General features: G+C 46.3%; 1 protein-coding gene across 15 annotated transcripts in view; it reads right to left on the bottom strand.

Moving 5' to 3' along the window:
• Positions 1 to 361: 361 nt before the first annotated feature.
• LOC128351541 (uncharacterized) overlaps positions 362 to 21,358 on the bottom strand; it is a 43,859-nt gene continuing 22,862 nt past the window's right edge. For 6 of the 15 annotated variants that reach the window (XM_053311172.1, XM_053311174.1, XM_053311176.1 and 3 more), the window contains 4 exons: positions 7,976 to 8,127; positions 6,814 to 6,947; positions 3,869 to 5,210; positions 362 to 1,460 (listed from right to left, as the gene is read on the bottom strand). In XM_053311172.1, the coding sequence (XP_053167147.1) occupies positions 4,051 to 5,073 (1,023 nt within the window). In that variant the 5' untranslated portion in view covers positions 5,074 to 5,210; positions 6,814 to 6,947; positions 7,976 to 8,127 and the 3' untranslated portion in view covers positions 362 to 1,460; positions 3,869 to 4,050. Of the gene's footprint in view, positions 1,461 to 3,868; positions 5,211 to 6,813; positions 6,948 to 7,975; positions 8,458 to 9,265; positions 9,446 to 21,358 lie in introns of those variants that run through there. The other 9 variants (XM_053311186.1, XM_053311182.1, XM_053311178.1 and 6 more) reach the window with 8 other exon arrangements.

Here is a 21,358-nt window from a genome sequence, read left to right as displayed (position 1 = left end):
TGTTGGATCCTTCTCCCCAACATGCTAGGTTTCCACACCCAGAAAGTTCCCTTAAAATTATTATTTTAAAATCCCATCTTCAACCTGCAGCCTGGATGCAGAGCTTTGCCACTGAATTGTGTGAGTGTATGAACCAGCCTCTCCTTTGGAGGATTTGGAGGCTAGGGCTGGCTCCCAGAGTGCTGCTAGGGCAGAATGAGCAATCCTGCTTCTCATGGATTTGTGGGTCCTGCCTCTTTGCAAAGCTTATCTTTGTGGCGCTAGAGATCCTGCTCAGGCTTACTTGAGAACATCTTGCAAGAGGTCTGTCATGAGGTTCCTTTGCACCCATACCCCCAAATAAATGACACAACACAGGAAATGGATTAAAACTAGGGCGATAAATTTATTAACCTAGTTTCAACAGAGAGCTGCAATGTAGCCAAGCCACAGTGGAGCTGCCACCCCTAGGGTGCAGCACTGTATCCCCTCCTCTGACCTGCCATCATGGTGCTGGTGACCAAGGGGCTACTCTATTTAAAGGCACCGCTCCTAACATGGGCCAGATCAAAAACCCCTACCAGTGCAACAGTGTAGAGTAGGCAAAAAACCAGCCACCTCCAGGCCAATCTGGGTGGATGGGGAAAATTCCTACTCGGCCCCAAAAGGCGGCCAGCTAATCCCACACTGTTACCCGGTGGGGTGAGCGGATGCCAAAGTGTTCCTGCAGAAAGCCAGCAGAGGTTGGGGACTGCTTTCATTAGCATGTCCTCATCCCTCTGGATGGCCCTATGGACCGAGGATAAGGGATGTGCTCACATCATTTTGGCGCCTCATTAGAGAGGTACCGAAACGATTCACCTGGTTCAGGTGTGCCGATTCAGGAACATCCCTACCAAGGATGCGGTCACAGCATGGTCCACTGTGTTTCCCAGGCTTGTTTCTTATACCCTGTCGGGAATGGATGCAAAAAACCAACACCCCACACTGCATGCAGTGCTAGGAGAAGATGTGGTCTTGCACCCAGGCTCCGAATCAAGAGATGGGGCAGAGAGAAGAGTTGCAAACTCAGGCCACAACTATAGAAGCTAGTTTGAAAGGAGTTCTGTAAACTAAGGTGTGGCTTCCACTCCTGGGGTGAAGCATTGTGGTGCAACCATGCCTCCCTGTTAAGGGGGTGGTTTTTGCCTCAGAGGTGAAGGCAAAAATCCTCTGAATGGAGAAGTATCCTCCCTTCCACACAGAAGGATCCTTTGGTCTTCTCCCAACACCTTGAATAGATTTGAGGCTTTGGGGAACCTAGCCAGAAAGGGAATGGGAATCTGGAGCAGGCTTGATCTCCTCAACCTCTTCCTGCCCACAATTCCCTTCACCCACAAGGGGAGATTTGTCAGTGTTGATGTGTACTGACATGGCTGAGGTTGCCCTCTGCACTTACCTCGATAACAATGCCAAGTGGGATTCCGGGAAGTGCTCCTTTGCTGGTAGGATGGAGAGACAAGGCAAAGATAACAAGTGTGAGCTTCAGATTGGCGGATCTGCTATGACTTAAATGTCATTTTCTCAATGACCCTCAGTTTCAGCTACCTTGATTTCATGTTGATGTCTTTATCCAGTCCCCTGCCAAAGAGCTGCTGCCCAAAATGTTTTGGGTTTTCTTCATAAACACATGGGGTTCTGCACCAGCGGACTATATTAATTATTGCAGGGGTGGCCAACCTGAGGCTCTCTAGCTGTCATTGGACTACAACTCCCATCACCCTCGCTGCTGTTGTAGGGACTACAGTTCCAATAATCTCCTACCACAATACGTGGTGGCTGGAAATGATTGGACTACTGCTTCTATCATCTCCGGCTCCCATTTCTTATGATGGGGTGATGGGAGCTGTAGTCCCTCCACCAGCAGCTATGGATGATGAGAATTGTAGTCCAACAACAGCTGGAGAGTCTCAGGTGGACCATCACTAGCACCTTGGATCCTCTGTGGCTTTTCTCCTGGCTTTGGCTGTCTGCTGTGCTTACTGGGGGCTGCTGAGTAAGGGCATGGAGGCTGTGTGTCCCCCTTTCCCCCGCAAACTAACGCTCTTGTTAGGAAGGGAAACTTATAGCTTAACCAGAAGAGAGCGAAAGTGCCATTTTCTCTGAAGAGAAGGGAACTTGCTTAGCCCCTTCTCCCTGTGGCTGTAGCTGTTTCTCTTCCATGGTTGGCCAGAAGAGGTGCCAGTCAAGCTATCCTGTCTGATTGTTTCGGTACTCCCCTAAGCATTGCCCACCCCCTCACCCCAGGAGAAACAGGCTGATTGCCACAGCTTGTATTTGATTGATTGATTGATTGACTTTTACATTTTTCCTCTGGGAGGTGGGCAATGCTTGGGTAGACAGGATAGCTTGATGTTTGGGGTAGGGGGATGCCCACCTGCCCTCCCCCCAGCTGTTGAGTGCCAGTGTCTGCACCGCCCAAGTGCCGCCTGGAGCTCCTGGTCAGACTTCCCCAAACTATCAGAAGATGGCTTCCAATCTTCCCTGGCCAATCGGGGAAGACAGGAGGCTGCAGTAGGAGGAAGGAGGGGTTGAAGCAAGCTCCCTTCTTCTCAGAGAAAATGGCTGTCTGTAGTTCTTCTGAGGAAGCTGTACAGATTGCTTCTTAGCAAGTGTCTGCATGGGCTTGGTTGCTCCCCTCAAGCCCCTTCTGACTGTTCCTGCCCAGTGAGCCTTTCCCTTCCTGTTGCCCAGTGAGGTTCTCTTTTTCTTGTACCCTCCCCCCGCCCACAAGACACTCCCCCCCTTCTCTTGCCAAGTAGGTTCCCCCCCTTCTTTCCTTCCCCTCCCTCACCACCCCTTTCCCGTTCTTTTGCCCGGCCAGTAGTATTTCTGTTTAGAGATTTAGCCATGTGCTTCCTATAAGAAAACACTCAGGCTCAAGCTTGTTCAGCTGCCAGGAGTTAGTTGCGCAGGTCAGCCTGGGCGCTTTCCAGATTAACCCTTATCACAGTGCCACTGCGGATCTGCAATGTGTGCTTCTGTATTGCCTGTGCATTGACATCACAGTCTCTGTGCTATCAGCAAGGTGTTATTCACATTTCCAATGCATTCTTTCGGATTTTATTGCTTTATTACAGTCCTGCAACATGGTAAAAAGATTGCAGTATTTTTCCATTTTAGGAAGTTCGGGGCAAACTAGAAAAGACTGCTGCCCCTGCTGGTGGACTTGAGCAACACCCTTTCATTACGTTGTCAATTCGATCCCAAGCTGAAGCATTTTACGAAGGTTGTAACTGTAATCTGGAAAGCGCCCAGCAGTGGAAAGGTGCTTGCACTGGCACTGAATGGGGTGCTTTATCTTCCCATAAACTGGGGGAAGTCTCACTTTGGAATTAATAACTGGGATCTACTGAAATGAATTACAAGAATGCGCCACACCCTGCAAGGGGTCCGATGGGCTGCACACCACCCCAGAGTGTCCTAACAAAGCGCAGTTTGAATATAAAAGATAGAAACATTTTAAATATATATGAAATGAAAGGCTTACCATCAACTTAAGACCCCCCACCTTATATATAAATGGAAGCAGTGGAGGGCAGCACACCAGTGTCCCATGGAGTCCAGTACGGCTGCCCCACCTCCACTGGCACTCTCCCCTCCCAAGCTCCCCATCCATCCTGGCTTGGTCCAGCTCTTGTCTTCTCCAGCCCTCCACAGAATTAGAGCTGGGATGCAGCCAATCCCTTCTGCATAGCCCCTTTGTTCCCTAGACACACCCACATCCAAGACTTCTTAGGATCCATCCCCAAATCGGGTTCACCATGAATTTGCACCCAAATTGGGGGAAATGGGGAAAGGAACTGAGCAATTCAAAAACAAAAATACAAAACCAGTAACTGATACTGACTTTAACCATGGTTCAGGCATGAGGCAAGTCCTTGGGTAAAACAGCGTTGATCTTAACAGCATTTTCCACTCTTGGGATGCTCCATCTAGAGCTGCCCCATCCTCCTGGGTTTCTGCATTTCCCTTGCATTCACTGGATGTAGTTACTTCTACAGGAGTTCTCCTAGTTTCTCGGCGAACCCTTTAATCCCTACCCTGAGGGAAATCAAGGGTGGAGGGCAGGACTAAACTGTGGCCAGTTGCAGGAAGGAGGCAGGACTGGCCCAGAGCCAGGGGGGTGCAGAAGTGGGGGTGTGGCACTGTCCTGGGGCTGGCTGGAGAAGGGGGGTACGGGACAGCCCCGGTTCCGGCTGCAGAAGGGGGGTGTGGGACAGCCCCAGGGCCGGCTGCAGAAGGGGGGTACGGGACAGCCCCGGGGCCGGCTGCAGAAGGGGGGTACGGGACAGCCCCGGTTCCGGCTGCAGAAGGGGGGTACGGGACAGCCCCGGTTCCGGCTGCAGAAGGGGGGTACGGGACAGCCCCGGTTCCGGCTGCAGAAGGGGGGTGCGGGACAGCCCCGGTTCCGGCTGCAGAAGGGGGGTACGGGACAGCCCCGGGGCCGGCTGCAGAAGGGGGGTACGGGACAGCCCCGGTTCCGGCTGCAGAAGGGGGGTACGGGACAGCCCCGGTTCCGGCTGCAGAAGGGGGGTACGGGACAGCCCCGGTTCCGGCTGCAGAAGGGGGGTACGGGACAGCCCCGGGGCCGGCTGCAGAAGGGGGGTACGGGACTGTCCCGGGGCCGGCTGCAGAAGGGGGGTACGGGACTGTCCTGGGGCCGGCTGCAGAAGGGGGGTACGGGACTGTCCCGGGGCCGGCTGCAGAAGGGGGGTACGGGACTGTCCCGGGGCCGGCTGCAGAAGGGGGGTACGGGACTGTCCCGGGGCCGGCTGCAGAAGGGGGGTGCGGGACTGTCCCGGGGCTGGCTGCAGAAGGGAGGTGCAGGATGCAGAAGAGGGGTGCGGGACCGTCACGGAGCTGGCTGCAGAAGGGGGGTGCGGGACTGTCCCGGGGCTGGCTGCAGAAGGGGGGTGTGGGACCATCCCAGGGCTGGCTGCAGAAGGAGGTCAGGACTGAAGTTGGTCCTGCTGCAGAAGGGGGTGGGTAGGACTGTCCTGGTTCTGGCTGCAGAAGTGGGGAGGTCCTCCTGAAATGCCAGCCTGTCATCATCTCCTGAAATACCAATTAATATATAGACTATTCTTATTTCTGAACTAGTGCTATTCAGTGGTGTCAGATTTCATTTTGAAGTGGATAATGGGATTTTCCTCAGGGCAGGGAAGTAGTATATGGGCAGCCTGGTCCTTCTGGCATATATGTAGGAAAATGACAAAACAGAGAAAGCTTTTGATTACATCTAGGTACTATCCATTATTACGATCTAAGCAGTTTCTCAAATAAAACCAAAACCAAATACCAAAATAAAACAGCAACCAATTAGGGACGGACTTACACAATTTAACATATCAGCTGAAATGATGAAGCAGAAAAGGTCTACAGTACTTAGACACTGGGAAAACTGTCCCTCTTTCTAGGACTCTCACTCACCACTTTCAGCATTGCATCTGTGGACCTGCTACTTAAATGACTTATTTTCTTAATGACTTTTAGTTTTAACTAGGGATGTGCAGAACGCCCAGGAAAAGGTTCGCTGTGAAACAGGGCATTTCAAGCAGTTCATTCTCACCAGAGAACACCCTATTAAAAAGGGGTCTTCTTCGAGATCAACCGAGAACCAACCAGTTTTGCGGCAAGTGGGTTTGCTATTTCGAGCAGCGATTGTGAGTGCCATTTTGGAGGGCTGTTTTAGTGTTTTCCCCTTTCTTGTTGGTTTTCTGGCATTGCCTTCCAATTGGCTTGTGATCTCATTGTTCCTTGGTTGGCTTGTCATCATACAAAAGCAAGTGTCGTCAGGGGCCACTGTGCTCCCACTGGCTGGGGGGAGGGGGGAGGGAGGGGGAGCCAAAAGGAGGGAGTTTCAAAGTGTATTTAAGGGGCTGCTCGACAGAGAGAGCCACACTCCTAGAGGATATCAGAGGAGGAAGACTGCAGCAGAGCAGAGAGTGGTGGCAGAGAAACTGTGCCAGTGTCTGGCTTGCTCTCTTTTTATTTTCTTTACCAACTGCTTATTTTACTATTATTTTAAAAATTGTACCAGCAGCCCTAGTGGTAGTGGGTTTAACTGGGTGCTGCTGTGGGTTTAAATTCTGTTTCTTTGTGGCTCCCCCCCCCCTTCTGACATGTAACAGCCCTCAGTGCCTTTGATAACAAGGATGCTGAGAGTTCTCCCCACCTTCCCCTTTGGCAGCCCCTTGCTGTCTGCTACTGTGTGCTTGGGCAATTTTTGTTTTTGTAAGCTGTGGTTGCCCAACCTGCCAGGCTCTCTCTTTTCCCCAGGTGTCTCCAGGATTTATTTATGTTATTTTGCAAGCTTTTTCTTTTAGTCTTTGGGTGGATGGGTGCCCAACTGCCCACCCCATTAGCTGTTAAGTGCCAGTTTTTGCTCAGCCCAAGTGCTGCCTGGAGCTCCTGGTCAAGAAGAAGACGCCCAGTCATGTAGCCCCCAAACAACCAGAAGACAGAATATCTTATCTGGCACCTTTTCTGACCTATCAGGGAAGACAGGAGGCTACAGCAGGAGGAAGGAGAGGTTCTCCCTTCTTCTCAGAGAAAATGGCTGTTTGTGGTTCTTCTGAGGAAGCTGTAAAGATCCCTCCTAAGCAAGTATCTGCATTGGCTTGGTTGCTCCCAAGCCCTCACTGACTGTTCCTGCCCAGCGGACTTTTCTTCTCTTGTCATCCACCCCACAACCCAGCTATGTCTTTTCCCTTCTGTTACCCAGTTAGGGTCTCTTTTTCTTGTACCCGCTCCCCTCCCCAGATACACCTTTTCTCTTCTTGACTACTACACCTTCTTTCAAAGTCCGCTCTTTCCTTGCCGGATCCTGCTTTATCTTTACGCATCTTGACCTTACACCAGATTGATCAAAGGAAACACCACTTGTCCCCCAAATCTTTCATGGTCCTGTTTTGGTGCCTCTTTTTCTATAGATAGAAGGAAAAAACAGATACATCCAGTTGTGTAAGCAGTTAACTCACAGTTCCCGGGAATGGGTGATGAGCAGCCTGGCACACAAGCAGGGAGGAGGGACTGTGTGACTTTTTAACTCTTTCCAGTCACACTCATGATCCACAAATATTACAAATGTTGATAGGCTATTTTCAACCAAAAAGGATTCTCAATGTGATTTACATTGCCAAAGGAATGAGAAGAGAGTTCCCTGTCCAGAAGGAAATTGGGACATAATCTATGCAGCAGCACAGCAGAGAGACCAGCAATAGCCCCAGAAGGATGCTATGTTGGGTTGATTAGGGGACAGTTGCTCCCTATCCTGCTAAATATGAGAGAGTCACCACTTTACAAAGTGGTGCTTTGCTCAGTGGGCAGGGGTGAAGTCCAAACTGTGTGCCACAAGAAGGACTCACAGTAGCCACTTACTGGAGCAGCGGGGAAATGACTTGACTAGCAAGCCAGAGGTTGCCGGATTGAATCCCCGCTGGTATATTCCCCAGACTATGAGAAACACCTAGATCGGGCAGCAGTGATATAGGAAGATGCTGAAAGGCATCATCTTACACTGCACGGAGGATGGCAATGATAAACACCTCCTGTATTCTACTAAAGACAACCACAAAGACACCAACTCGACGGCACACTTTACACCCCCACACATGACACCATCAACAGCCAAGGTGTTGAATAGGGACAGTTGCTTTCCCCCCAACCTGCCCCACCACTAAATATGAAATTGAAAACTACCCACAAAGGTACCTCTTTGCCCAGTCAGCAGGGCTGATTTTGACATAAGGGAGACCCTGGAAGGGAGACTGTGCTGGACTGAATAGAGACAATTGCTCTCCATGTGCCCAATAGAAGAGTCTTAACATTAAAAGGCAACTCTAGGCCCGGTTAACAGGGGTCCCGCTATTAGCAGATAAAGCAAATTTTATAGAAACCCCCTTAGTCTCCTCCAAAGGGAATAGAGGGAGGGCAGGACTCCCTTGAAACTCACCACTTGATGAAGTGGGCCACAGCACAGAAGAGAAGCCCCTTCCATCATGATGAGCACGACTCCCCTGGCAGGATGCTGAAAGTGCCCAGGAGTTGCCTGTTGGGGTCCTTGAAGCCTTTAACTGCATCTGGAGAATAAATGTTCTGCTAACCCTGTCAGAGGAAAGCAGAGAAGAGAGGAAGCAGCTACTCTCCCGGATCCCAGAAACTGCTTCAGAAAGAGCAGAAACTGACTCCCAAGAAACTTCTGAGCAGTTGACAGTTAAGAGGACAGTTAGGTGATGTCATAGAGGGTGATGTCAGAAAGAGAACAAAGAGTTTGAAAAAGACCAGTGAGGCTTGCTTAGAAAGCAGGTAGTTTCCCCAAAGCATTGAGAACCACAAGTATAAAATACAAATGTTAAAATATTGTATTTATTTATCATATCTTTATACCATCTGGGGCAGTTCATAAGTTAGCCCACTTGCACCCCAAACATATACGCATCCGCCATCTTGAACTGGGGTGGTTGATATCACAAATTACGCTGGCGAGGTGTCCCCCTATGGGTCCCTACAACTGAACTCAATTTGTTTTATATTGTTCCAGGCACTGCCAAGTTGATATATATCTCTCTCTATATATCAACATATATATCATTATAGATATATATCAATATAGATATATATCAAGATCTATATATCTATATATATAGAGAGAGAGAATGCGCTGGGTGAGCACATAAGCCTACTGGAACGTAGGCTAAAAAGGGGGAATCTTGCAAGTTATGAACACTAAAATGTAAACATCTGGTTTCTAAAAATATGACAAATGGCAGATTTTTCATTTTTTCCTGATTTCTTTCCTACATGGTTAATAGATATGTTTTATTTATTTATTTATTTATTCATTCAATTCCTATACCGCCCCTCCAAAAAATGGTTCAGGGTGGTTTACACAGAGAAACAACCAACAAATAAGATGGACCCCTGTCCCCATAGGGCTCACAATATAAAAAGAAACATAAGCTAGACACCAGCAACAGTCACTGGAGGTACTGTGCTGGGGGTGGATAGGGCCAGTTACTCTCCCCCTGCTAAATAAAGAGAATCCATGCTAAAAGGTGCCTCTTTGCCCAGTTAGCAGGGGTAGGGTTATAGATATAGATAGCCATTGACCAAGGTGTAACTTACCAGAGTACATTTGGAAGATTTGAGCCCTCTTCAGTCACTACTGTACACAGCTACAGTGCACCCAGGTACAAAGGGTACAGGTATCCACCAGCTACCCCCACCCAACCACTATGCCAACCTGCTCCATAGTGTGCTCTTCCCAAGTCCAGTATTTGTCTGCAGAGGCTTATGCGTTGCTATATCTGGGGGAGTTTCTTTCCATGGTCTGGAAAATCTGGCAGCCAGCATTCCAAATCATGGGCAGATGCTTTCCTTGGGTTTGGCATTTGTCTCTGTCTTCAAGGAGAGCCAGGGGTGTGGCTGTGCATGCCCATTGGCCAGCTGGAGGGCATAGCATAGGTCTGGACGAGAGTATGGAATGTAGGCTCAAGTGCCAGACCACCCTTCTGGTGTTGCTGGCAATGAGTCCCCCATTTTTAAAGTCCGCTGCTCCTTTTCCCACCACCCCACCTGTCCCAAGACTCATGGACCACCACGGGAAGTGGGGGAGCGCTCCCTGGCACACTCACATTTTCCTGTACCCGGGTACACAGCAGAAAAGGAGATTCTTACAACTTGGACTATAATAGCATACTAGGACTGTTTGTGATGGGGCTGGGCTAAGGCAGAGGAAGGGCCAGTGTGGTGTAGTGGTTAGAGTGCGGGGAGACCCAAGTTCAAATCCCCATTCAGCCATGAAACTAGCTGGGTGACTCTGGGCCAGTCACTTCTCTCTCAGCCTAACCAACTTCACAGGGTTGTTGTGAAAGAGAAACTCAAGTATGTAGTACACTGCTCTGGGCTCCTTGGAGGAAGAGCGGGATATAAATGTAAATAACAACAACTGAGGAGAAGGAGAAAGAGAAACAAAATATTCTTGACATCCCCTTTCTCTCACTTCTACTTGCATGTGTGCATTTCCCTGGCTCCAGTTTAAAAAACCAACAAACATATATGCCTAATATCGATATAAATACCTCCTGGATGGAAGCCCTCTTTTTTGAAGATGTCCTTCAATCAGGAGACAACAGCATGCCAGTGAGTTGGGGATGTGGGAGGGGGAAGAGTGAGTTGTCACCTAGCCAGTGGAATCCACCACCCTCAGGGGCCCAGGGACATCCCCACCACCGTGCCTTGTTCTACAACTGCACCCCTGCTGAGGAAATATGCCTACAGGCACCCAGAGAATTCACAGCAGAAGAGAGAATCAAATTAGGGACCTCCAGATCATGCATCCTCACCACTGGGCGGCACTCCATGCTGCAATCTCAGCAAGATAGGGCTGGGTAGAGGATCAAACAATGTATCAAATAATGTGAAAAATGGTACGCAGGTATAGGTGGAGGGAAGTCCAAAAGACACTGAAAACAGAAAGTGGCTTTCTTGGGTGACCTATGGCTCAGACGGAAGAGCAACAGGAGACCTTGGATCCCTTCTGATCACCTGGCTCCTTAGCTAGAAAGGTGCTGCCAGAGGCCAGAGATTGGGTGTAGGGTGTTATCAACATGCTGATGACACCTCAAACTATTTCTCCATATCAGCTTACTAGGAGTTGGCTTAACTTCCCTCAGGGGTGGAGCCCTCATTGCGTGGGGTTGAAAGAACCCGGGCCACTGTGTTCAGGGTCTGTGCCTGGAGCCCCAGCCACATCGTTACGTCTGATATCAGATGCAGGGGGTATGGCCACGTTAGCAAATGGGGCCACGTACCCTGTTTGGAAGGACACTTTGTCTGGTGCCACGTTTGAAGTGTGACTGGGAGTGCCTCTCCCTGCATGGCTCCAGTTTTGGAAAGCTTCAGCCAGCACTGGGTTCTCAGTCTGGTCGGAAGGCGTATCTCTGCTTTTGCAAACAGGGAGAGGTGCTCCTGGCCACGCGGCACCGGCCAAAGTTTTCCTGCAATTGGGGCATGTGGCCCTGTTTGCTAATGTGGATATCTTACATGGTGGCAATGGCCGGGTTGCTTTCAGGACTAGCTGCTAGAACAGCAGCAAAATGCCTCCTTTCGGGCAAGTTGCATTTGGAACGTAAACAGCAGGGGGAGCAGTCTCACGGCAACTAACAACCCCCCAAACCAGGAACTTTTTAACACTGGATGTATGACGTCCTAGCTCTATATCACAGCGATTAAATTCACAAGGCATTGGAAATGTGAATGGCACCCTGCTGTCCACATAGGGACTGCGGTGTCACAACGCAGGAAGTGTGGAAGCACACTTCTGAGATATGTCCTGACTCCATTGTAGGGTTTAGTCTGGAAAGCACCCACGAGTGCTTTTTATCAGCTTTGGCTGATAAAGCCGCTAAGTCCATTTCTGGAGATAGACCTGAAAACAGTGGTGCATATTCAGGGCGCTCTCCAGGTTAGACCCTAAAACAGGATCAGGACTTATATCTGAAGTGTGCTTCCACACTTTCTGTGTTGTGACACCAAAGTCCAGATGCTGACTGCAGGGTGCCATTCATATGCTATTCGCCTTGCTTCGAATTTAATCACTGCAATTTAGTCCTATGGCGTCATTTATCTAGCATTAAAAAAAGGTGTCATTTCCCCAGGTTGTTAGTTTTCACGAGACTGCCCCCCATGCAGGTTTTACATTTTGACTGCGATTTGCCTGAACGAAGCATTTAGCCGCTTTTGAGCGGCTAGTCTGGAAAGTGCCCTGGTAGCATTCAGGCTTAACTACTGCAATGTGCACTCTATGTAGGGCTGCCTTTGTACATAGTCTAGAAACTGCCAGTGGTGCAGAATGCAGCAGCCAGGCTGGTCTCCGGGGCTACACAGAGAAACTACATCCCTCCTATTTTACAAGAACTACACTGGCTGCCAATTCATTTCCAACAAAATTCAAAGGGTTGGTTATTACCTATAAAGCCCTGAATGGCTTGGACCTAGGATATTTAAGAGAGTGCCTTCTTTTACATGAAGATCATCGGTAGAGGACTGGTTGCTGTTACCATCGGCTCATTTGTTACTGACCCCAGACTGGGCCCTGCTAGAGCAATGTCCAATCTGGGGCACTCCTGTTGTTGGACCACAACTACCATCATCCCCAGGTGCACTTCTGAGGTTGATGGGAACTGTAGTCCAACCGTAGCTGGAGAGCCATAGTTGGCCATCTCAGCCCTATATGTGGAGGCAGGGGCATAACTACTATTAGGCAAGGGGAGGCGGCTGCCAGGGGGCCCCCACGCCTCAGGCCCCCCCCGAGGCAAGTCACATGTGAAGTGTGTGTGTGTATCAGCAAGGGGCCCATTTTAAAATTTTGTCTCTGGGCCCACTCCAGCACGCCCCTGACTGGCTGCCAATATGTTTCCAGACAAAATACAAGGTGTTGGTCATAAACTATAAAACCCTATACAGCTTGGGCCCTGGGTATTTCAAAGAAGGTCTTCTTCGTCATGAACCCCACCGCCCATTGAGATCATCAGGAGAGGTCTGTGTGCATTTACCACCGGCTCCTCTGGTGGCTACTCAGGGACGGGCCTTCTCTGTTGCTGCCCCAAGGCTTTGGAATGCGCTCCCTAGTGAAATAAGAGCCTCCCCATCTCTGACAACTTTTAAAAAGTCTTTAAAGACACATCTGTTCACCCAGGCTTTCAATTAATATTGTTTTGATGGTTGTTTTGAATATTGTTTTAATTTTGTTTTTAGAATATTGTTTTAAGAGTTTTAAATTGTTGTGTTTTAAATTTCTTATTTTTGTTTTTAACTAATGTTTTACTTTTGTTTTTATCTTGTAAACTGCCCAGAGGCCTAGGTTTTGGGTGGCATAAAAATATATTAAATAAATAAATAATACATACATAAAATATTGAGGATATGTCTAGAGTCTGGAGAGGCTATAGGGCCTGACATAAGTCAGCTCTTACCTTTTCTATCATGACACACCCACATCTCCACCATGATTTGGGGCCTCTGCTGGCTGGAGTTTCTGCCAGCAATGCAGATAGGCTAGTGTAGCATTCCATTGGTGTAGTTGTATAGTGTGTCAGACAGCAGGGGAATATCTCAAATTCTGCCGTTGAAAAGGGGCTTACACAAATCCTATGTGGCCCAAACCAGTTTTCTTAAAGCAGGGTTGTGCCCTAAAAAGCCAACCCAAATGCAGTCCAACGCTACAATTCTAAACATGCTTACCTGAAAATGTTCCACGGAAATCCAAGGACTCCTGAATGAACAAGTTTAGGACCAGGATGTAATATCTGAAGTAGTTCAATCTCAGCCTCGGTACAATTCCCAAAACAAGCTCTAAGTAACTCCAAGTTAACTTCTGCACAACCAGAAGTTCCAGGAGTGTACAACTATATGGATTCTGGCTTCCATTGAAGGAGAGATTACCAGAGGCTTTATCTTTGTAGTATTTGGTTTATTACACTAATATACAGGTTCAGCATAAGGTGGCATTGTAAAAGCAGAGTATTCCTACAACTACAGCAATAGGTGACATCAAGTTCTTAGACACCCCTGCAGACAAAAAAATGCTACTAGCCTTCTGCCTCCAGACTCCCCAAAATCAGACTTTCTCTCAGAACAGCTGTTTTACACAGATCTCTCCCATAGGAGAGGGGGCAAGAGGGGCAGGATGATGTCACCTTCAGCCCTTCCCCTCAAATCAAACACATGAATCAAATAAGCTTCTTCATGGTTTCTCCTGTCTAGGATTAGAGTTATTAGGAAACCATTTGAGAAACATCAAGTTGGAATCTGCTAGAATCTGTTTAATAGGAGGAGGAGATGGCCAAGTAGCCACTATCTAACAATATGTAATGTGATGGAACATGCATATAGGAATTGGAGACTTAGTATGTGCGTTGTCATAGTAACCAGGCATAGAATGTTCAAGGGGAGGGATTTAAATAAGGACATTTGGTTAGGAGAAGACAGTTGGAGTTGGAGCTGATTGTTAGGAGTGAGAGGTTGGACAGAGCGTAGAAGAGAGATTGGTTTATGTGATCTGAACAAGAGAGATTATTCATGGGTTTGTGTGAGACTTGATTGGTGAATGTGTGGAGACTGTGGAACCAGCCGTGCTCTAAAAGTGGGGGAATGTAAAGCCTGGGAAAGAAACCTTGAGTGTAAAAGGTGTCCAGAAATAAAACCTCCTGGTGACAGATAGAAAGGTCTGAGTTGATTCACTAAATCTGCAAACCAAGTTTTATTTACCTCTGTCCCAGTTATATCATCTCCCTAAATGCTACATTTTATCAAGAAGGAAAAACCACTCCCAGAGAGTTAAACAGCTGACATACTTAGCAACATTGTAGAGAAGTTTATTGTGTCCTGCTTTGCAGAGATCTTTATTCCAAGCTGTTGTAAACAAATTTATTCTTGCTTTTGTCCTACACCTCAAGTTATGTTTCATTTGTACACTGAACATATACACCTATCCTGCACTCATGAGGCTACATAACCAAGGTGTTGAGTACTGAGATCAGGGTAATAAGTAATCATATGATGGCAGCGAAAGAAATTAAATAACAAATAAATTCCCAGAACCTGGAGATTAAGTTGGTCTAAAACAATATAAAAACAAATCACCTCCTTGGACTCAAGAGGGGCTTCATTAGGGCCGGTTCCTGACAATAACTAAGTAGGATTCAAAAGGAACAATTGCAGTTTCTGTCCCTTGGCCCGGCCCCGGTCTAGAGGAAGAGGAAAAAACTTATCTAACGATAAAGGCATATATTCATCCTTTGTAGAAGCACTGGCTGATCTCTATCTTATCTATAAGGGAATTACCTCAATCTAACATTTTGATAAAAGAGGCCATGATCATGAGAGAAAAATGATGACAGAACAAAATGAATGTAATGTGCAGGATATCCGAGGGTTTATAAAAAAATTTCAGAGATTAATAAATAATTGCCAAGAAGTGAAACTATGACTCAAACACTTCTCTCTCAGAAAAGCTCAATTTGGCTTGAATTGTACGTTATAGCTATGATAGCAATGAACAAAAAGAGCATCATGGCCAAATTAAGCCAGGGTCTGATTATTACTGCAAAACCAAGAGGGGAAAAAAAAAAAGATTATGAACAGTAGCCTCCTGAATTCTGAGAAAAAGCAAAGCCTTACCCATTCAAGCTGGACAGAACTAAGCTCTAAAGAAGAAGAAAAGCCACAACATGAGAACAATATTCCATCTGACCTGGGCAACAGACTGCACTTACTGCTATCAAAACAAAGGGTATGGGTAAGAACATCCTGTTTTATATGCATGTATATTTATTTTATTATTTATTTATTTGTTCGATTTCTAGAGCACCATTACAGAATAGCTCAGGGCGGTTATTAGCTCAGGGCGGTATATCCCATCTTTTAGCAAGGTGGCTCATGTGCCCTCAAATAATCCTACACTGTTGCATATTCTCTACTTCCCTGAGCAGCAAGAAATTCAAGAGACAGAACTACTCAGGTTTTCAGGTAGGGTAAGGCACGGCCCCAAATCAGGAAAAGGCAGGTTGACCCTAACTGCACGTTAAGGTCATCTGAGGATGTCCGTCTCCAGTTACCACGGGTATGTCTGGTGGCGACTCAGAGACGGGCCTTCTCTGTAGCTGCTCCTGGGCTGTGGAATGCACTTCCTGCAGAAATCCGTAATCTGAATTCATTATTGGCCTTCAGGAGAACCCTCAAAACTTATCTGTTTGGCCTGGCTTCCCAGGGTTTTTAAATTGTTGTAAATGTTTTTAATCTGCTGTAACCTGGTTTTCCAGGGTTTTTAAACTGTGTTGAATGTTTTAATTGTTAATTGTTTTATGGTGTGTTATAGTCTCTGTTTTTAACTGTTAATTGATTTAATTGTTTTGTTCTAACGTAAACCACCCTGAGCCATTTTTTGAAGGGCGGTATAGAAATCGAATAAATAAAAACAATTCTATTATTATGGGGAACCTAAAGATTACACAGAATTCTTCATAAAGAGTAGGATAACTAGCCACCAGTTTTTCAGTCACTTCCAATCATTTTCTTTTTGGACAAGAGCCCAAAGGTCACATGAGTAGTAGTCATTTTGGAAGAAATGCTGATTCACAGTGAAGAAGCTGCCCTTGTCTATAATAATGTTTCTATACACATTCCAATGAAATTCAACGATTTGCTAAAATCTTGTTTCTTGCCCAGTTTTGGCTCTGTCCTTTTCCAGTAATTCCTTTCCTTCTCACCCCTCTCTAGTAATCAGGCAGATCATTTTCAAGACTCAACAATTGGAGAGAAAAGTTCTCTCATAGGCATATCTAGGGAAAATAGTGCCTAGGGCAAGCACTGAAATTGCACCCCCTGTCCAAACATCTGACACCCATCTTTCAGATAACTTTACAATAATATCAGCTGAAAAATACAAGTCAAGCTCGTTAATCTTTTAATATTTCAAAAACTATTTAGCAGTGGACGTAGCCAGACCAAAAAATGCTGGGAAACTACAAATTTCAGTATGCTGGGGCTCATGAAATACCCAAATACTATCCGGAGGTGTACTTGGAAAACTAAACAGAAGTGCCTGTCTAATTCTCTACTATGCATTGTAGCATCACTATTATATAAGTTTTAAAAATAAATGGAGAATTGGACTTTTCCCAGATACTCTGAAAATAATTAAAGGATTTGCAGAGTAAACTGTGTCACTGCTTGGAATATATTCTAGTCTTTCAGAAAGACAGTTAAAATGAGAGAAAGAGAGCAAGAAACTCCCAGTGGGCCTTAATACTAAGGATTTCACACTGATTCAAAGACAAACTCACCATTAATAGCCATATTATTAAGACATCACATTTAACTCACTTATCACAAGAAGCAAAGTAAGAACAAATGAATACATTCCTCGCTCATAAATTTCAGCTCAGTATTCACAAGCCCTGATTTTCTGTACATAGTGCCAATCTGAATATGTGTACAGTGACTTATATTATATCAATTTAAAAAAAATACATGTAGCCCCTTTGGGGGGCTTCTTAAAGGCCATGGAGGGGGGGTCTTCAAAGGTCCCCCCTCCCCCTGCTGGCCTCTAGGGCCTCACAGGGACCATTTGAGCATGTGCAGTGGCCAATTTTTTTTTAAATTTTTTTTAATGGCCTCTGAAAACAAAATGGCTGCCGTGCATGCTCAAATGGCCTCTGTGAGGCCTGGCATGGCCTAGGGCCTCACAGAGGCTATTTGAGCATGTGTGGTGGCCATTTTGTTTTTGGCAGCCATTTTTTTAAATTTTAAAAAAGGATGCCCCCCTTCAAGTGGCACCCAGGGCACGTGCCCTGCCTGCCCTACCCTATATACACCCCTGAGTTCTCTTCAAAACATTGAAGAGGTTATTGCTTCATTATCCATATTAATCTCTGGTCATTTAGTAAAGCACAGATGGGTTACAGAATTCCTGTTGTCATTGTCTCTGTTCCCTATAAAGAATGTAGACTTACAATGTTGTTGACAAGCACATCCATATTTTATTTTGGGAATACAGGAGACTGCTGCAGGGAAAGGGTTAACTTCCATTTAGCTGAGCACATCCTGTGCAAGCTGATTACTTCAGTGAAGAACATGCATTACAGGAAATATTCTTCTTTTCAGTTAAACCTGCCAAGGATGTTAAATCTAGAAATTTATTTTTATCATGCTACAGGATAATATTGGCTCCAGCTCAACATGTACAGAAAAGAGTGTTAAATTTGTTACAGAAACTGGTATTGTTACTGGACCTATATATCCCCAGAGGTTATTAGATCCTAAGCTATTGTTCATCTAGCAGGACATAATAAGCAACTGCTGCCAACTAAGATTATTTTTTAGTCATTTTAACCAGGGTGTGAGAGATATGGATTTTTGTTGCTTTATTTCTGTTTGAGCAAATGGATTATGCTATTTTATACTCTTGTATTTAATTCTGCAAAGACATACAAGAGAGGAAAACCTGGTGGAGCAGTGGGAAGCAGAGAAAGCTGATAGCAAGCCATACCCAAGGCCACAGCTGTTATGTATATTTGTTGTGATCAGTGTGAGCTGAATGGAGGATGTGCACACTCACACGAAGACATGGACAGTAGTCACATAGAGGAAAGGCTCAAAAACAGCAACCACCCAGCCTACTCTCATTGTTCCATTCTACCATTATTCCCAGGCACAACAATGGACACACTGGAGATCTTAGCATGGCACCTGATGGCAACCTCACTATGATCTAGCTTTGGAGAAGCTGAAGTTGAAGTGCAAGGTGCGGTGCTGAGTACCACGTGTTGCGATCCCAGCATTGAAGCAATCTTGATTCCATAACACTGTATGAACAACGCAAACAAATATGGATTCCCACAGATAAGGTGAAAATATGTGACAGCAGATTTGGCCCATTTAGCCTCTTGAGAATGGTACAGTCAATAGCAGCCTGATTTCTCAGAGGAATCAAGTTCTGGAGCTAATGGAACGCTTGTGAAGGATCACCAGAAGTGTCTCACCCAGTATGCAGATACTAGCTACCAGTAACTGGCTACTAGAGTCCCTGATGGCATGTCACAATGCTGGAAAGAAAGGGCTTGAGGGTCAGAAATGATTGGGTCCCTTGTGAATCTGGACTGTGGATGGTTATTATGAGTTAGTATGAGTAATGCTTGACTTGTATGTCTGTTCATATGACTGGGAGGATATTGGGCATCTTGGTCCTATGTGTTCTTCAGTTTGCAGCCCTAAACATACTTCTTGGAAGTATTTTGTAAGTCTAAAACCCTATTCACACATTATGTTCAACACTTGTACAATGAATGTATGATGTATGTAGGTACACTTATTCACATGTTTTGTTGAACCTTGGTATAGCAGTATTCTTCTTATCTATACCATGCATTTGAGGGGCCTGCACTCAGGTTCACCTTTAAAACGAATTCAGCTGCAGTCATTCAAACAAAAATAGGTACAAGTGTACAGAACTCTGTACAACACGTATAACATAATATCTGAATAGGCTTAAGTCAGCAAGGTTAGGATTGTTTTGTGAGATCATCCAGTAGCAGCATTCCGCAAAATTTTTGTTTTAGGTGACAACTCAATCAGTTTAATTAGTGTGTTCTCTAAACATTGCTACCATACTTGCTCACACTGTTGTATGCTATGCTCATGTGCACCTATACTTCTAGACTAAACTCTGGGAATTACTTGACACCAAATGTACAAGAGTAAATAACAAATGGATTGCAGTCCAGGCAGTAGCAAAACATTAGGGTACCCCAGAACCACCTCAGAGGCAAGGCTTTTGGAAAAGAAGTTTATTTTTCTACAAGGCAGAGGCACAATGCAAAATTGTGGTATTGGGCAACCTTAGTTGTATAGGAAGTGAGGGCAGCTCCTAGGGAGAGGGGGCAGAGGCTTCGATTCACCAGTGGTTGGTGAGGACTGAAGTGTGGGCAGAAAAGGTGGGAAAGAGAAAGAAAAAGATTAAAGAACAACTTTATACCTGGCCTTTAGTCCACTGTCTCATGAGCAAAACCAAGGAAGTGAATCTCATCAGGGGAGACTCAGGGGTCCTATCTGCAAAAGGTTATATCAGACTGGCGTGCAAGGAAAGACAATGGGGTGTCTGCTGGGCAGTAGGTTCCAAGGGCTAAGACGCTCCGCATGCCAATTAGGCAGAGCCTGGTTAGTCAAAAGTTAGTCCGTAACAAGCCCATGCAAGTAATTGCCCAGCCTCAGCAGTTGCAGTCCAAGTTTCAGTGATTCTGCTCTAAGGTACAAGGGATTTTCAGGCAATTAGGGTTTGCGTTTTGTATTTTTTTTCTGTTTTGTTTTTGGCCCGAATCTGAAACACCCCCATTTTGTTCTTTGTTCGAAATCAGCCAATCCGAAACACCCCAATTTTGTTTTTTGTTCGAAATTGCAAAATCCGAATCTGAAACATTTTGGATTTTAAAAAATGGCCTTGGGGGAAAACTAGTGGGTGGGGGTGGTAGTGCCCGATGGGTGGAAACTACCACCCAAGTTTCAGAGGAATTGGGCAAAGGGCTGATTTTTAGTGAATTTTTGAAGTATAGGATTTTTCCCATAGGGAAGAATGGAGGTTTCAACAAAAGTATAGCTTCATGTTGGGGGGAAAGGGGTGGCCCAGAGCAGAGTAGGGTGGGTGGTAGTGTCCAGTGGGGGCAAGGAAGCTGCCAGAAGTATTTCAAAGGAATTGGGCAGAGGGCTGATTTTTAAAGATGTAATGGAGTTTGTGCGTCTGTAAAGGCCTTCCCCATAGGGAATGATGGACCTCCATAATTCCTGCCCCATAACTGCTGGGGGGGGGGTGCCAGGGTGGCCCAGAGCAAGTGGTGGTGTAGAGCACATAGGGTGCCAACCACCCACATGTGTTGCTAACCCATGGGGTACTGGGTTCTGTTGTTTCTGAGATGTTTTGAGTGTAGATTCAGATTCTCTGGTAGCATATGAGAGTAGATTCATGGTTTTTCATTGAAAATCTCATATGCTACCAGAGAATCTACACTCAGAACACCTCAGAAACAACAAAACCCAGCACTCCATGGGTTAGCAACCCATGGGGTTGGTTGGTACCCTATGTGCACTACACCACCACTTGCTCCCAGCCACCCCAGTGCCCCCCAGGTGGAGTTATGGGTCTGCTGAAACCTCCATTATTCCGGGGTGGGGGGGGAACCTTAAAGAAGCATAAACTTCAACAATTCCTAAGAAATCAGCCCTTTGCCCTATTCCTTTGGAATCTGGGTTGTGGCAGGCACCCCTTAGGGCACTGCCACCCAACCCACTGTTTTGCCCCTCAGGCCCCCTTTCTGCCCCGAATCTGCCCCAAAGACATGTCAACTTCAAAAATTCTTTAAAAATAAGCCCTTTCCCCAATTCCTTTGGAATCTGGGTGGCAGCAGGCACCCATTGGGGCACTACCACCTGAACCATTCTTCTGCCCCCAAAGCCTCCTTTCTGCCCCGAATCCACCCCAATAACATCAACATCACACATCAACAACAGCAGAGCTTTGGAAGAAAATCAGGCAGATTTCTAAAGGTCATGCACATCCAAATCCCCCCTGCCCGAAATGCAATTGATCTACACACAACAGTGTGAAACAACAACAATGGAATGCACACTGCCCCACTGGCCAATGAGGGTAAATGCACACTGCCCCACTAGCCAATGAGGGTAAAATTTACCCTTACATTTGCTTAAAAGGAATAAGGAGGCAATTGCCAGCAGATCAGCTAATGCTTTCGCTGGCCAATCTGTGGGCTGGAAGGGCTGGAAA

The sequence above is a fragment of the Hemicordylus capensis genome, chromosome 3, assembly GCF_027244095.1.
Source record: "Hemicordylus capensis ecotype Gifberg chromosome 3, rHemCap1.1.pri, whole genome shotgun sequence".
Lineage (NCBI taxonomy): Eukaryota > Metazoa > Chordata > Lepidosauria > Squamata > Cordylidae > Hemicordylus > Hemicordylus capensis.
Note: the sequence above shows the minus strand (reverse complement) of the source record. Positions and strands in the feature narration are given on the sequence as shown.